Here is a 16086-nt window from a genome sequence, read left to right on the forward strand (position 1 = left end):
GAATGCACGAACTGTGGTCATCTTGACAACTGGAGCAAACGTCTCATCATAATCTATGCCTTCGGTTTGATGATTACCAAAGACAACTAATCTCGCCTTTAATCTTTCAATGCTCCCATCAGAGTTGTATTTAATTTTGTACAACCATTGACTTCCAAGTGTCTTCTTCCCGGGAGGTAATTTCTCCAAGGTCCATGTGCCATTATCTTCAAGGGCACGCATTTCTTCCTTCATTGCTTTCTTCCAACCACTGTCTTGCATTGCCCCTTTAAATGATCGCGGCTCCTTTCCACCTGTTATTGCTGCAACAAAATTTCGGTGTTTTGCAGAAAACTTATCACAACTAACATAATGTGCTATAGGATACGGCATACCTGAGGGAGGTGGAACTATTGGATTAGGAGGATCTTTTGATGGACTATTTTGAGCCACATTAGTGTGAGTAACAAACCCCTTGAATCTTGTCGAAGGAATTTTAATACGATGCCCACGCCCCATTAGATCGGGTGCCGTGGCATCCCCAAGCTCCTCCTCCCTACTTGCTGCCGTAGTAGGGTTTGGCGGTGGCGGCACAGCCACAGGTGGCGGCAGCAATGGCTGCCCATCGTCACCCTCATCAATCGGATAAAAATAATCCGGATTATCACCCAAATTAATAGTTGCATTCATACCATCAGTAGTAACATCTATGTTTGTGCTTTCGGCATCAAAATAAGGGTAAATATCCTCAAAAAAACGAACATCTCTAGACACAAAAAATTCCTTTTTATCAAGATCAAATAAATACCATCCCTTCTTCCCAAAGGGGTACCCAACAAAGATGCATTTACGACTACGACTTGCAGATTTATCACCCTTTGCCCGTTGATTATGAGCAAAGCACAACGACCCAAACACACGTAGTTCACTAAATAGAGGTGGGGAGCCAAACAACATTTCATAGGGTGTTTTATTGTTTAGAAGGACCGAAGGGGTACGATTAATAACATGGGCCGCAGCTAAAGCACACTCCCCCCAAAAATAAATTGGTAACCCCCTGGAAACGAAGAGCACGAGCAACATTAAGAATGTGTTGATGTTTTCTCTCTACCCTCCCATTTTGTTGTGGGGTTCCTACATAAGAGGTTTGAAATAAAATACCCTGGGCAAGGAAATAATTTTTCAAACAAAAAAACTCGGTACCATTATCACTGCGTACAATCTTTATTTTCTGTGAGAATTGCCTATCAATCATAGTAATAAACGACATGAATACTCTAAAAACTTCCGTTTTATCAATCAATAAATAAATCCAAACTGCACGAGAGTAATCATCTACCAAAGTTAAAAAATAATGAGCACCACAAGAAGAGGGTTCGGCATATGGTCCCCATAAATCACAATGTACTATCTCAAAAATACGGGAAGCTTTATTTTCACTTAAAGGAAATTTGTCTCTAGTGTGTTTAGAACGATGACACACTTCACAATCTTTATTTAAATGCCCACTAGAACTACTAAGAAAAGGAAGGAGTTTTACAACTTTCTCGGAAGGATGACCCAAACGCCTATGCCATAGCTTCAAAGTGTCTTCAACGGATATAGCCGCTATTGATGCCTCCTCCCGAAGATTATATAGTCCATCCTTTAGATCACCCGTTCCAATCACCTCCCTCTTGCGTTGGTCCTGTATAGTACAAATTGCAGAGTTAGTTATGACTTCACAATTAGTAGTAGAGCACAATTGTGAAACCGAAATCAAGTTACAGTTTAATTTTGGAACAAAAAGGACATTATAAAGAGTAATTTTGTCCGTTAATTTTACGACCCCTTCTTTCATGGCAACTACACTTTGGCCATCCGGGAGTCCTACATTGCATGAAGGAACATCATAGACCTCCAATAAACAAGAAATATCGCCGGTTACATGATGGGAGCAACCGGTGTCGATGATCCACCTACCATTCACACGATGGGGTGGTGGGGGTGTATTGTCATCGCCAGGCATGGCGGTAGAAGGTTTAAAAAAAAAAATTATTGAAGCAACCTTAGCTTCGATACCATGATAAGATTGAAACTCAATCACTTGATTTTATTATTCCAAGACCTCAAATATTTATACAATTACTCTCCTTGAGCCACAAGGAAGAGATTTAGCAAATATAATCATACTAGGAAACTAATTATCCTTTCCTAAGATAAGCTAGAAAATATGGCTAACAAATATATCTTGCCTAACAATAAGATTTTGTAAAGATACTACTATATCTTTTCCTAATAGATAGACAGCTTACAAAATCCGACATGAATGGTAAACAAGCACGATTGTCACTCCCTAAGAAGCAAGTTGTCCCGGTATTTCTAAGCCGTGGTGAAGATGCTTTTCTTCAAAAGAAAGTTGTTGTTAATAAGAATGCTCATATGGACGTTAAGGTCATCATGGGGTCGTTTGTGTACAATATGCATCTAAGTCGATGGAACTACGACAAAGGTTCATATAGATACGTTTTGAAGAACAATTGGAACAAATTGAGATTGGATAAGGGGTTGAAGCTAGGGGATACCATTCGAGTGGTGTCGTTTCGATCGGAGAATCGTATTAATTTTGTCATTCTTGGTCCTAAACGTACCTTCATTGTTTGGGACTAGAGTTGAAGATTATCCTTGGTATTAAATTAACTACTCTATGTACGTTTGTAGTTGATCTTGTTTAGAGTACGCTTAGTTATTAGTTGGTGTAGTGATTTATGTAACATTGATTTTAGGTAGAGAAACGTTAATTGATTTGTTTTTGATGCAACAATCTTAATTGGTGTGTTATATTACAATCAGTGTTTCTTGATTAAATGATCATATTATATTATTTGTTAATTATCTTTCTAGCATTATTTATTTCTTTTATAACGACTTCGTACAACTAAAGTAAATTTCATTACTAGTGTTTTTACACTAATTAAAACGTAATGTATAACTATATTATTTGTTAATTATCTTTCTAGCATTATTTATTTCTTTTATAACGACTTCGTACAACTAAAGTAAATTTCATTACTAGTGTTTTTACACTAATTAAAACGTAATGTATAGTTCAATAAGGAATTGTTAAATTTGGTGATTGCATTGAGGAAGGCATCGTTTGTTGCAGCACAGCTTATTCTGCCAATATTATTGACGCGCCAACAAACTACCGCGATTAAGACCCTGAAACATAGGTCGTCGCTTAAGACACTAATTGATTTGTTGCTTTAACTAATTTAATACGAGTTTTGTTTAATTTGTGGTTGTTTATGCTATTAATTATCCTGGCTATATGGATGAGTTGTTAATTGAATTAATAGTATTAGACCATGTTCTTTTGACCTTCTGGGCAGAGCAGTGGGTTTGGAGGATTGACGAATTTGATCTGTCGATGAGAATTTAGGACATGTTCTAATTTACTGAACTGAATTGAACTGAATCGAACAGAACAGATTGGAGCTGAACTAAACTGAATTGAATATTTTATGAGGAGGAAATTATAAACTGAATTGAACTGAAAATAAGCTGAAGAGAGATAGGCCCTTATTTGAATTAGAGGGTTTGGAGAATTGTCGAATTTGATAATACAACTCTAAGATTCTTAAATATGAAGTTTATTTGATTCAACATAATATGAATTTGTTAATTTTAACTCAATGCTCAATCACTTGTATAATATGTATGTTGTATGACTAGATGGCAATATCTTTTGAAAAAGGCAAAAGCTAATGAGCGCCCCCGGGGTGTTAAATAAGAGAATAAAAAGTGGAAATATTAGAGTAAAAATAACATTAATTACACCGAACGACGCGTGATTTTGTCATGCATTCCTAACTTAATACTCTTTCAAACAATAAAATTATTCCTTAATTAACGCCCCGAGGTGCTCGTTAGCAAGATCCTTTTAAAAAATAAAGTATAGTTAATACAGTATATATTCCATCATCTCATTTCAGCACATCATCACATTGTTTTCAGTAAATTTAGGGCTTATTCATATTTACTGAATTGAGCTAAACTGAACTGAACTGAACTGATTGGAGCTGTACTGAACTGAACTAAATAGAGCTAAAATGAATATTTTATGAGAGAAGGAAATTAGGAGCTAAAGTGAAATGAACTGATTGGAGCTGAACTGGACTGAACTGAAATTAAGCTGAAGTTAACAGGCCCTTAATTTATAAAGCTTAGTTTGTAGTTAGAGCTGGCAAAAAGTTTTGTCGTTTTCGTGTTTGGTCTCGTGTCAATTTCGTGTTGTTCATAAAATCTATCAAAAACTATGTAAAATGTAAGATAAATGCTTAATTTGTCCACTTTATCTAAACGGGTCGTGTTAGGGTTGATTTCGTGTCATGTCGACTTCATGTTTTCTCTCAGTAACTTCGTGTTCGTGTCGTGCCGGTTTCGGTCGTGTTGTCGTGTCGCTTCAGAGATTGCCAGCTCTATTTGTAGTTGATTGGTTCAATATTAACTAATATTGTATATAGTCTTTTTTTTTCTTATTAATTACTCCTAAAACCTAATAATAGTTGCAACAAATGAGAATCTCGTTAACATTTTGTAATAATTTAATCAATAGTATAGGCGTTTAGCGAAACATGATGGTTTATTTATGTGTTCAATTCTTTTCTAGCATTTGTTTCAACTACTTTCAAGTATTACAAAGTACTCGGGTTCGTGCAAAAATGTTATAAATTGTCTTTTCACAAATTTTTAATACACAAATATACAACAATTGATGGTGTGACATGTTGGAATGAGCCGAAGTTATTACATATGCATATGAAATACTTCGTACGTCACTCTAAAGCATAATAGATGGCACCAATAATTCATTAATGGGTTACTTATAATATTAAGGATAATTATTGATAGAGAATATGAAACACTAACCTTTCATATTCTGTAATTATGTAAATCTCCTTGACGCCTATACTATTATAATGTGTTAATAAAGTTTACTTATTTATAGTCACAACTCACAACATCAATTGATCAATTGAGCATGCAGTATGTCACAGTCACACACAAGACAAACCCTTTAATTTATATTTTTGGGTTGTTGTTTAAGTAAGAACTTGTTCTTTTCAATCATATTTAGAAATATTAATATGAAGCAATGATATATAAGTTCTAATAATTAAAAATCACCAACTCTACAAATTTAAATCAATATAAATAAAGAAACATTTAGTTTTGACGATAAAATAATAAAAAAAATTGAGTCGTTGTTCATATAATTAATTAAATACTTATTATGTAAGCTTCATTATATGTATGGATTCCAAGCAGCAAATTCAACATAAATTTCTTCATTATTTTCTGAAATATCATGAAACTTATATTATGGCTAGAGCCCTCCAAAATTTTTACACTCATTTCATTATTACACATCCTCTATAAATTATGGCTCAAAAAAAGATGTATTATTTCTAAAATAAACTTACCTCCTTTTCTACCAAAGCTTCCAATTTTGGGCAATATTCATCAGCTTGGCACTCATCCTCACCGTTCTCTCCAATCGCTGTCCAAGCAACACGGAGAGCTTATGATGCTTCGCATTGGCAGTCAGCCAACACTCATTGTCTCGTCTGCTCGAGCAGCTCGAGAGGTACGTACTGATAACCCATGATATTGTTTTTGCTAGTAGGCTCATAACAAAGAGGGCCAACAAGCTTCTATATAGTTTCAAGGATGTAGCTGCAGCACCTTACGGGGAACACTGGAGGCAGACGAGGAGTATATGCGCGCTACACCTCTTGAACAACAGCAAGGTTCGTTCTTTGAGTACTGCAAGAGTAGAAGAAACTGCTCTTCTGGTTGAAAAGATAAGGCTAGCAGGATCATCACCTGTGAATTTGAGTGAGATGTTTAAGGATTACACCAAGGACGTGCTCGGTAGGCTGGTCATAGGAAGAAACCTTAGTGGAACCGGCAAGGATGATGGTACTGTCTTCAATAAGCTTGTTAATGAAGTTGTAAGGTTACTAGGTGATTTCAACATAGGGGATTTTATTCCTTGGCTCGCTTGGATTAGTCGCCTTAATGGGTGGGACTCCAAGGCAGATAAGGTATACAAAGAGTTGGACAAATTTTTTGAAAAGATGATCAGTGAACACCGAGATCAATTAGTTGATGATGATAACAATGAAAGAGTGAAGGACTTCGTCGATGTTTTACTAAACATTCATGAGGATTCAAATCGTTTTCCCATAGACAGAGATACTGTAAAAGCCATCATATTGGTAAGTGTTAACTGTTAAGTGTGCATATATATGCTTTGATTTAGCTAGATAGAATTAACTCGCTAAGCATGTGATCCTTATGCGCGGCCTTAATTGTTGGATAACTGACTCTATGAAGTAATCGTGTGTCGTCTAATGCAGAACATGATCATAGCTGGGACAGATACAAGTGCCATCCTGCTAGAATGGGCAATGTCAGAACTGCTGAGGCATCCTCAGGTTATGCAACAGCTGCAAAATGAAGTTAGAACAATTATGGGAGAAAATGTACATGTAAATGATAGCGATTTGGAGCAAATGAAGTATTTGAAAGCCGTGATTAAGGAGACTCTTCGCCTACATCCTCCAATTCCATTGTTGATATTCCGACAACCAACCCAAGATACAGAAATACTTGGATATGATGTTCCTGCAGGGACAGCCGTTACCATCAACTGTTGGGCAATCCACAGAGATTCTATTTCTTGGGATGAACCAGAGAAGTTCAAACCCGAAAGGTTCTTGAGTTCTTCAACAGATTTCAGAGGACATGACTTGCAGTTTATTCCATTTTCAGCAGGAAGAAGGATGTGCCCGGGAATATCACTTGCCATGGCGAACATTGAGTTTCTATTAGCAAATCTTTTGCTCAAGTTCAACTGGTCATTGCCGGGTGGTGTAGATGGTGGGACTTTGGACATGAGTGAGCATTTTGGGATCAGTCTGTCCAGGAATACTCCTCTCTTTGCTGTTGCACTAACTTGTATTTAAGGATATATTTTTATGCATGAAAATTTGTTCATTCCATTAGCAATGTTACAAGGTTTCCCAAAATCAGTTCATGTTGATTAGGATTACGCTATACTGCTATAGGGAGAAGACAATAATAAAGAACATATAAGAGGATAAAACCCTGATATTTTTTCACCAAAAACGAATACACATTGCTGTAGCAGCAAAAGGAACATAATCATACATTCGCCGTACCTAAGGCCAAAAAGGCAGTCTTTTCATTAATATTTGACAAGAGATTTTACAAACATAACTCCGATTTGACCTTGCAAGCCAGAAAACACTACTCAATCCAATCAGCAGCCCCCCAAAAATCAATGACATGATTAAAGAAAACAAGTCCAAATATATGCAAAATGACCAAGTATTAGGTCGTGTAGGAGGGGACAAACACAAACCTAAACCTGTTATCACTCGGCCCCCAATTTCAAAGACCCATCCTTCAAAAGCTTCATGCTTAGGTTGTTAAATCTTCCTCTCGAATAATGCCGAGAGGCCTTTCTCCAATCAGTTCCAGTTTTCATCATTGCAGCAAACTCATCAAAGCTTATTTTTCCATCCTACAATTATTAATCTCATATTAGGTAGGAGAGATAAATAATCTACATGCAAATAATTATTCAGTCAAAAAAGGTATCGCAAATTATTGAATATGCGAAATGATTACCTTGTCTGTGTCAACCTCCTGGAAGATGTCATTGGCAACATTAATGCAATCCTCAACTCCATCTTCCATCAAGGCATTCTGGAGCTCTTCTGCTTCAATATAGCCATCTCCATCCTTGTCAAAGTAGGAGAATGCTTTTTTAAGGTGCTCGTCATTGCCCATTCTCTGTAAATGAAGGGAAACAGCAAGAAATTCTCCATAATCTAGTGTTCCTTTTCCGAAAGTGTCAACCTGCAGCAATAACAATACTTGCTCAACAAACCATTTGAATGACTGGAGATTTATACACATCACCAAAAGAATTCAAAAAGAATGGTAGAGATAGGAAGTGATGAAGAGAGGCAATTTTTTAGAAATGTTTAATTGTCCTTGATTATGATCTATCTTGCTTCTTAACAGCTTACTCCAACCAGGGTTATTTTGGACTCGCCATAATTCCTCATAGGGCTAGAGTGCCCTTTAAAGAGTCGAGCCATAGGTGGTCACAAGTCACAACTCCAGTAGCAAGATCTTTACTAGAGAACAGCATTAGAGCTAACCAATCAATATTGAACACAAGAATTCCAGCTTGATCAAACCAGAAACCTACACTACTAACCAAATATCTCTGACTCAAGGATCCAATTCTCATCTACACAATCATCAAGGGTGATTACCCATTATTTAGGCACACTCCATGCCCAATATATATTTAAACCTTTATATATATTATAAAATAAAAAATAAAAAAAAGGAGAAAATTCCATTATATATTTAAACCTTGCAAGCATTTAGATATTAGATACAGCCTAAGCAAAAGCAAAAGCCAAAAACATTACGATATTACAGAGTCTAATCACTCCATAATGCCCCTTTCAAAAGATTTCATAGCTATACATGTAGAAAAAGATCAATCAAACATCCAAACCTTGCATTTTTATTATAGTATACATCTATGCAGGAAGCAGGTCCATAAATGTTACCCAGCTCATTCAAAAATTTCCCTAACTGTGCATTGCATTTACACAACTATCTGAAGGCAAAGATGGTGATCATAAAACACTGTAGTTGTTTACACTATGTACATGGGCTACAGAACCCATGTCATTATGTCAACACAAACCAGCTTGTCCCAATCATCTTGCCTCCACTGACAATTATAAAGTATTTAAAATAGGCAGACACATACAGGGAGGATCAATGATGAAAAATGGATCCTACTTATTTAGAGGAAGGAGAGGGGGGGGGGGGGGGGGGGGGGGGGGGATGAGTTCGAGATGAGTGCTTACAGCTTCGATAAGCAACTGTACTTCAGACTCTCCAAGCTGGGAGCCATGTTTAAGAAGCCCAACTTTCAGTTCCTCTACAGAAACGACTCCATCCTCATCTGTGTCTATCTTTTTAAACATTTCCTTTATATCTTCAACTTCTTCAGCAGACAAGAATTCGGCAATGACCTAAAATAGAGTGTCATCAAGATGTCAATAACACAACTAAAATCTAGAAATAAAGAATCCAATCAGTTACAGAAGCAGGAAACCTACCCTCAAAGCCTTTCTCTTGAATCTGTTCATCATGGCAAACTGCTTTAGCCTTGATTTTACAACATCTCCAAGGGGAACATTCGGAGCCTTTTTGGCATTTTGTAGCCATGAATGCTCTGCAAAGCAAGGAAATAATACAAACAAAATGAGGATGACATGTATGCAACAATAACATGCAAGGAACTCATCCAAAGCAGCAACAACAATGTACATGCATTGCCTCGTGATACAAATAACTATCACCCACAGAAAACCTTTATAGTGAACTAGTAATTTTCAGAATTGGTTCAAACTTGAAAGAGCCATACATATCACTTTTTTATCATTAAAGTAGCGTAGCAGATATAAAGTTGTATACAGACAAATGAGATAACATATAGGCTGTGAGCCAACAGATAAGTCAACAAACTGCCTCAACATTTAGAGCATTAAGCAAAATTATAACCCTCAAATTCAATTAAAATAGCACACTCCATGAGAAACTTGAGAGAAAAATCATAAGAAACCTTAGGGATCATTATGTATGTGGCATATGTGCACCATGTAAAACAGTCTATAATTTGGTAATTTCATTTTAGCATTCAGGATTTTAGCTTCAAGTGTCACAAGTAAACAATCAGTTTTTTATGTTGGCTTGCAAGCGAAGACTACACATATAGCAAGTTAGCAACATAAATTGACTACCCAAAAACTCAGAGAATATAATAGATTAATCACATAACCACTGTTGCACATCACTAGTAAATTTTAACCTTTAAACCATCACCCACTCGTATAAAGAGGACATAGAGCTTCTAAGTGAATGGAGGGGGAATCCTTCTTATCAGCAAAGCTAGTCCGCTGAAGTAAACAAGAAGACTTTTCCACATTTAACTTGTGTTGCCAATTGAAGTGTTAGCTACTCCCAGGTTCCAATATAGTCCTCTTCAAGTAATTGGTCTTCTAAGATTGAATATTGTCAACAAATAGATTTGTTGTGACAAGACAGTTCATTTAAAAGTTTTGAATTGGTGCATATCTTCCTTGTACCTTTTGCTTTATTGGCAGTGCCTAATCTGCCTATTATGAGTTTATTCTTGCCTCAGGCAATTTCCCTGTTCTTGTAGATCAATTAGAGGTTTCTAAAACATCAAGCTACAAAGAAGGATAGAGCACTGGCTTCCGCATCATATTTCAATGTACACCTTTCCAATAAAATCCATTCCAATATACTGGTATTGGTTCCCCTATATTTGGTTTGCCCATAATATAAAACTCTAAGTGATGCCTAATCAAATCTAGTAGAGATAAATAGATAAATCAACAGAATAGACATTTTAATGGGAATATTTCCAGAACTTGCTTCCACAATCTATTAGAAGGCAAATTACGTCGATAACTATAATAAGTTACATGATTCACACGGTTAGCAGAGAGGATAAGAGAAACGGAAAAAACCTAAAAATCCTATTATTACATAATACATGGCAGTATGCCAGATGTGCTATAAGGGTAATGTATTAATTGGAGTACTTCATTATTTTTTAAGTCAATAACTCAATACAGCACTCAGAATTAAATTACTTTATAGCCAGGATTATATGTTTCCATGTCTACCGAAACTGCAACCAATCATCAAAATAGCAAAAATCACATTCTAAATTGCCCCAAGGTGGGTTGTAGCAGGTTGAGTCCATACCACCATAAAACCTATTCTCGACTAAAGGAAAGAGGATCCACAGAGAATGCTTCAAGCACTAAATTATGCTTCTTTTCAACAGAATTATAAATAAAAAAAAATAATAAAAAATAAAAAAATTAATTAAAAAAAAAAAGAAAGAGAAAAAAAAAAGGTAAATCCAGTATATAAGGGTTGAGAAATTCTGTAACTAGGACTGAAAGGTTTACAGAAGATAAGAGTGCACAGAGGAAGTTATGTGGTGAATACACCCATAATTAATGAGGTAAGGAAGAAGAAAGGAAACAGAAAGCATCAGCAGGTGTCTCTCTTCCACCTGCTGAAGAAGGTTCAATGTTAGTACTAGTTTGAAGCTTTTCAAAATTCTTTTTGAAAAAAAGTATTAACTGCACCAGGAACATAATTCCTTATGAGATGTCAATGGAATAGCCTGCACACTAAACAATACTTTGAAAGGCGCAGGCAAATCAGATTTACTACAACAATATCCAATCTGCATAAGATGTTCATTACCTTCAATCCTTTATTTATGCATAAGATGTTCATTACCTTCAATCCCTTATATATGTCAAGAGAATGATTTTTTGCATACCATATGTACTGAGCTTTTAAATGTTTTAATACCCAATTACCCCAACTAGTACTTTGTGTTCTAGGAGTGATTAAGTAAATACTGAGTACTGACATGTCATGGAGCAGTGTATCACAAATTCTATAAGAAGTAACTGAATGGCTTTTTATGAGAAGGATAAAAAGAAGACGAATACAAAAGGTTATTGGAGCCGACTCGATAGCTAATGTCTGGGACTAAGATGTTTGCGCATGGCTTTCGGCTAGTGTATGTTCAATTTAGCTCTTCTCTTCCTCTTCCTCTTCCTCTTCCTCTTACAATTCCATGATATTTCTAAATTTTATATATAGTCAGAGGGGGTTTTCAGAAGGGTTTGCCCTGAAAAGATTATAGCAAAGCCATCTGCCTGTAGCCTGTTTCTGTCCATGTCGAATGAGCAAGATATGTGGTAGATTGGGGAATTTGGGTGGGAGGACTGCTCCTCCATCCCTTATATCACGTCAATCTTTCTTTTAATTAAACAACACACCAAACAGAAGACCAATTACTATTGACAAAAAAATCTTAGCCACAACATCAACTGCAAATTAGGATGGCCAAGCCCGTCCCCATGATTATACTATTTGCTATCCAACCACAAAGCTGAAGAGATATTTAGTCTCAGATTACTAATTCTAACAAAGTCACCAATTAGCCTAATGAGCGGTCCTAAAAACATAAAAGTCAAAAGGCTTGATCACCCTCAATTATCATAACACAACTGTAATCTGCTTTTAACTAACAATGTAGCCTATGCTAGCAGCTGGAGCTCTGCAAGCAATTCTAAAGAAACAAAATCAAAACAATCACCGGACTTTAACATACACAATATGGACAGTAGAAAACTTATTGATCTTTTCATTGCATAGAACTTTTCATAGTCCTAAAGTATCTTCAAACAATTTATTCATTTTTACATGCACAAGTTGTCAATAACTACTTTTATAGGTAAGCTTAATTTTGTAAATATTAGGTGATTACAAGGGATAAAGGCCCAAAGGATAAAATACTTAGTGAGACTTTGACACATATTCCAGTTAAAAATAAGAGCTTATTAATGCATACATGTGGCTAAAACAATTTAGATATAACAAAATTTTCTACTTACAGAGCCGTTTATAACCTTTAAGTTTTCCAAAGTAAATTCCTGACAAAAGTAGGATCTTTATAAGCACAAAAGGACAGAAATACTCTAAATTATGGACAATATCAACAAAGGCTATTTTGGATTGAAGGGTCTGGTAGGAAGGTAAAAGAATAAAAGGTGAGGGATTTATAATTCCATTGCTTGGATAACGAATCATTGTTGAGAGGATTGTTTGCCTTCAATCTTTAATGAACAAACCTTACTCCTTTCCTACCATCCCCTCCCTTACTGAAGTGTTATACAAACAGGCTGAAAGTACCAATCAGAGCTCTCAATACCATTTTTATTTCTTTAGAAAAGTAATAATGTCTTCAACATATAATTGAAGCTCGGTTTCTAATGCTTTCCATATTGAATGAAGGTGAGTTCTTAGAATTTGAAGACAGCTTAACAGTCTAGTTTCACATGCATGCAATGTTATCCACTTTCCAAGTAAGATTTAAAGCAGAAAACAATATAATTTTACTAGAACTAAATGAGAATTAAGAATGGAAATTCATGAGAGAAATTCCAGGCATGCAATTACCAAGTACTTGTTTTGCTGTTAGTCTTTTCTTTGGGTCAGGTTCCAACATTTGTCTAACCAAACTCTTTGCACACTCTGAAATGTTAGGCCATGGATCTCGTTTGAAATCTATAGCACCACGTAGAATGGCCTGTGCCACACCTTGCTCAGACTCTGCAAATTGTTCACAGCAGTAAATACAAGGTAACAACACAATGGAAATATCGAGGTCATGAAGTAAAATGCAGCTTCCAACATGAAAGAAATATAAGTTACATTGAGACGACAAAATAGCCGGCGGGAATGATATAGAAGCTACAACTTACTTAAAGCAAAGAAAAGACAACAATGTAGGGAGACAATAACAAAAGTTAACTACCTGCCCAAAATGGAGGAACTCCACACAATAATATATACAGAATAACTCCTGCACTCCATATATCAATTTCAGGACCATAATTTCGCTTGAGCACCTCAGGAGCCATGTAATAGGGACTTCCAACAATTTCAGAGAACCGTTCACCTAAAAAGCATAAGATCATATGGGAAAATGGGCGACATGATTATAATACAGTCAAAATCTAGGACTCACAACTAGCAACATTAAACCAGGTTAACCAGCATTAAAAATTTGCCCATCCCCAATCAAAAGATGGGAACAAGATCTAGAAACATTGAAATTATTGTGTGGACTACATTTAAACTCAAGGATGGAAATCAGTTCAACATAACTCTGTAGTGAATTACATTTGTACCTATCCTAGGGTGAAAAAAAGGCCACAACATATTTTCTAGGTGTAACAAGATCCAATGACGTCAGGGTTTGGATATGGTACTATAAAGGATCTATAATATGACAGAAAACTAATTCCACATAATCCATCCATGACCATAGCAAAAATGCACTTAAAGAGACACAGCAAGATGTTTGTCGGAGGCCAGAGGTAATCAAACCATAATGCAATGTTTAACGCTTTACTTGACTTCTGTGTTCAATTTTCACCTCCCCTTCAAAGCAAGATTTTATCGTAGGCTATTGATGCAGTAACAAATTACCCATAGGAATTAAGCACTCTTTCAACAATCATTCTCTATAATTTCATTTTGCAACAGAATCAGTCGAGTCTTCAAGTACACAGCACAACAACTCGGTCTCTTGACAACATCAATGGAACGATTACAAAGATCGACACTTAAAAAACAGGTTCATAAGCTAATCAACCATCAGCCACCCACCAGGAAAAATGAAAATTGAGTGGGGCACATATAGCTATTTCAAAACCTGTTATAGTCTTAAACCCCTAACCTCTTTACCTCCACAATCCACATATTATGCTTCATACCAAATGTACCTTCCTTAAACCCTTAAATACACTATAAAAACCCCTGAATTTCACCAAAAAAATGTTCCAAAGTCCCTTGAATTCAGATGTCATATTACACAATTCTTGACAAACATCATACTGACCGCAATCGAAAACTCCGTATTAACACTAAAACAGAACATTCCACTCCAAACAGTTAACTATAGTAAAACACAAAATTAGAAAACTAATTTTTCTAACCAATTAAAGAAAAGAAAAGCAATATACCTGGCTGAAAGAATATTGAGAGGCCAAAATCAATAGCCTTCAACGGCGAATTCTCCTTCTTATTAGCAAACAAAAAGTTCTCCGGCTTCAAGTCTCTATGAATAACACCATGCTTATGACAAAGCTGCACCACCTCCACAATCGTTCTAGTGACGGCCGCCGCGGCTCGCTCCGTATAATGCCCCCTCGCAACGATCCGATCGAAAAGCTCGCCGCCTTCGCAAAGCTCCATCACCAAATGCACCGCATTATCATCCTCACAAGCCTCCTTCAATGTCACAATACTCGAACTCTTCGGCAAATGCTTCATAATCGCAACTTCTCTCCTAACATCATCAATGTCGACCGCAGTTCGTAGCTTCCGCTTAGAAATCGACTTACAAGCAAGCAATTCACGCGAACCTCGATCAATACACAAGTAAGTGACGCCGAATTCACCACGCCCTAACTCTCTATCAACTAAATACCTCTCGTCGATCGATTCCTTGGGAACGTCGGGCAAAACGGTGATCGAAGACGAAGAAGACGACTTCTTGGCGGAAGAATGTTGGTTGTTTTTCTCTCTCCTCTTGTTGTCGGATTGCTTGGATTTTACATCCTCCCTTGCAACAGCAGCCGGAGATCTGCAGCAATTTCCCATGGATTTGGGGCCAGATTTGAAGGAATTAGGAAAGTGTAAACCCTAACCCTAAATCACATTATAGGAAAATTGGGGGAATCCATAAACCCTAGATTGTTGCAGAGGAGAGAGAAAGGGGGAGATAGTAGAGTAGTAGTCTGAAAGGAGAGAAGAGAAGAGTGAAAATGGAGGAGAGAGAAAGTGGAGTGAAGTGATAGTGAGAAAATGAGTGAGGTGGTAACGGTTCAGAGTTTTCAGATGCTTTTGCTTTCCTCTTTTTGAATTTTTATCTTTCTTTCTTTTACCTGTTTTCTCTCTACAATTTATTTTTTTCAACTTTTTTCTATTACAGTGTTCCATAATCTAATAATCCGTAACAAGTACAGAGTTGAAAAAAATAGAAGAAATTCATGTTAAAAAAGAAGAAATTCTAATGCAAAATGAGATAGAACTAGAGAAAGAAAGTAAGCCATAAAGAGTTGATCTATAACAAGATCATGTTATATTTGTATTTTGTATTATGCTTAATATAGAGTAATAGATTAAAGAACAGTCTTAAACTTTTAGTTGATGATCGAGTTTATTTTGTATCATTAAAGTGAAAATAAAATACTCGTAAAGGTTACTTGAAAAAACCCTTACAAAGTTACAAGTTTAGGGTAGATAAAAGAATTTTACACTATTACTCCAAAAAAAAAAAGAGAATTTTTACGCCATAAATGTAATTAGGGC

General features: G+C 36.2%; 2 protein-coding genes and 1 pseudogene across 2 annotated transcripts; 2 read left to right on the top strand and 1 right to left on the bottom strand.

Moving 5' to 3' along the window:
• Window positions 1-1985: 1985 nt before the first annotated feature.
• Window positions 1986-2628, top strand: LOC145596776 (B3 domain-containing protein At1g05920-like). Its single transcript, XM_081652974.1, has 2 exons — window positions 1986-1998; window positions 2261-2628. Exons 1-2 carry the CDS (start codon window positions 1986-1988, stop codon window positions 2626-2628), a joined length of 381 nt encoding a protein of 126 aa, XP_081509100.1.
• Window positions 2629-5329: 2701 nt separating this feature from the next.
• On the top strand, window positions 5330-6992 carry LOC145596778 (cytochrome P450 736A117 pseudogene; annotated as a pseudogene).
• Window positions 6993-7113: 121 nt separating this feature from the next.
• LOC145597312 (calcium-dependent protein kinase 13-like) lies at window positions 7114-15605 on the bottom strand. The gene is made up of 7 exons (XM_081653448.1): window positions 14736-15605; window positions 13523-13666; window positions 13165-13317; window positions 9204-9319; window positions 8949-9116; window positions 7681-7911; window positions 7114-7573 (listed from the first exon to the last, which is right to left on the bottom strand). The coding sequence occupies exons 1-7, from the start codon at window positions 15373-15375 to the stop codon at window positions 7424-7426; spliced, it is 1602 nt and encodes a 533-aa protein (XP_081509574.1). The 5' UTR covers window positions 15376-15605; the 3' UTR covers window positions 7114-7423.
• Between the last annotated feature and the right edge of the window lie 481 nt (window positions 15606-16086).

The sequence above is a fragment of the Chenopodium album genome, chromosome 20, assembly GCF_948465745.1.
Source record: "Chenopodium album chromosome 20, dcCheAlbu1.1, whole genome shotgun sequence".
NCBI lineage: Eukaryota > Viridiplantae > Streptophyta > Magnoliopsida > Caryophyllales > Amaranthaceae > Chenopodium > Chenopodium album.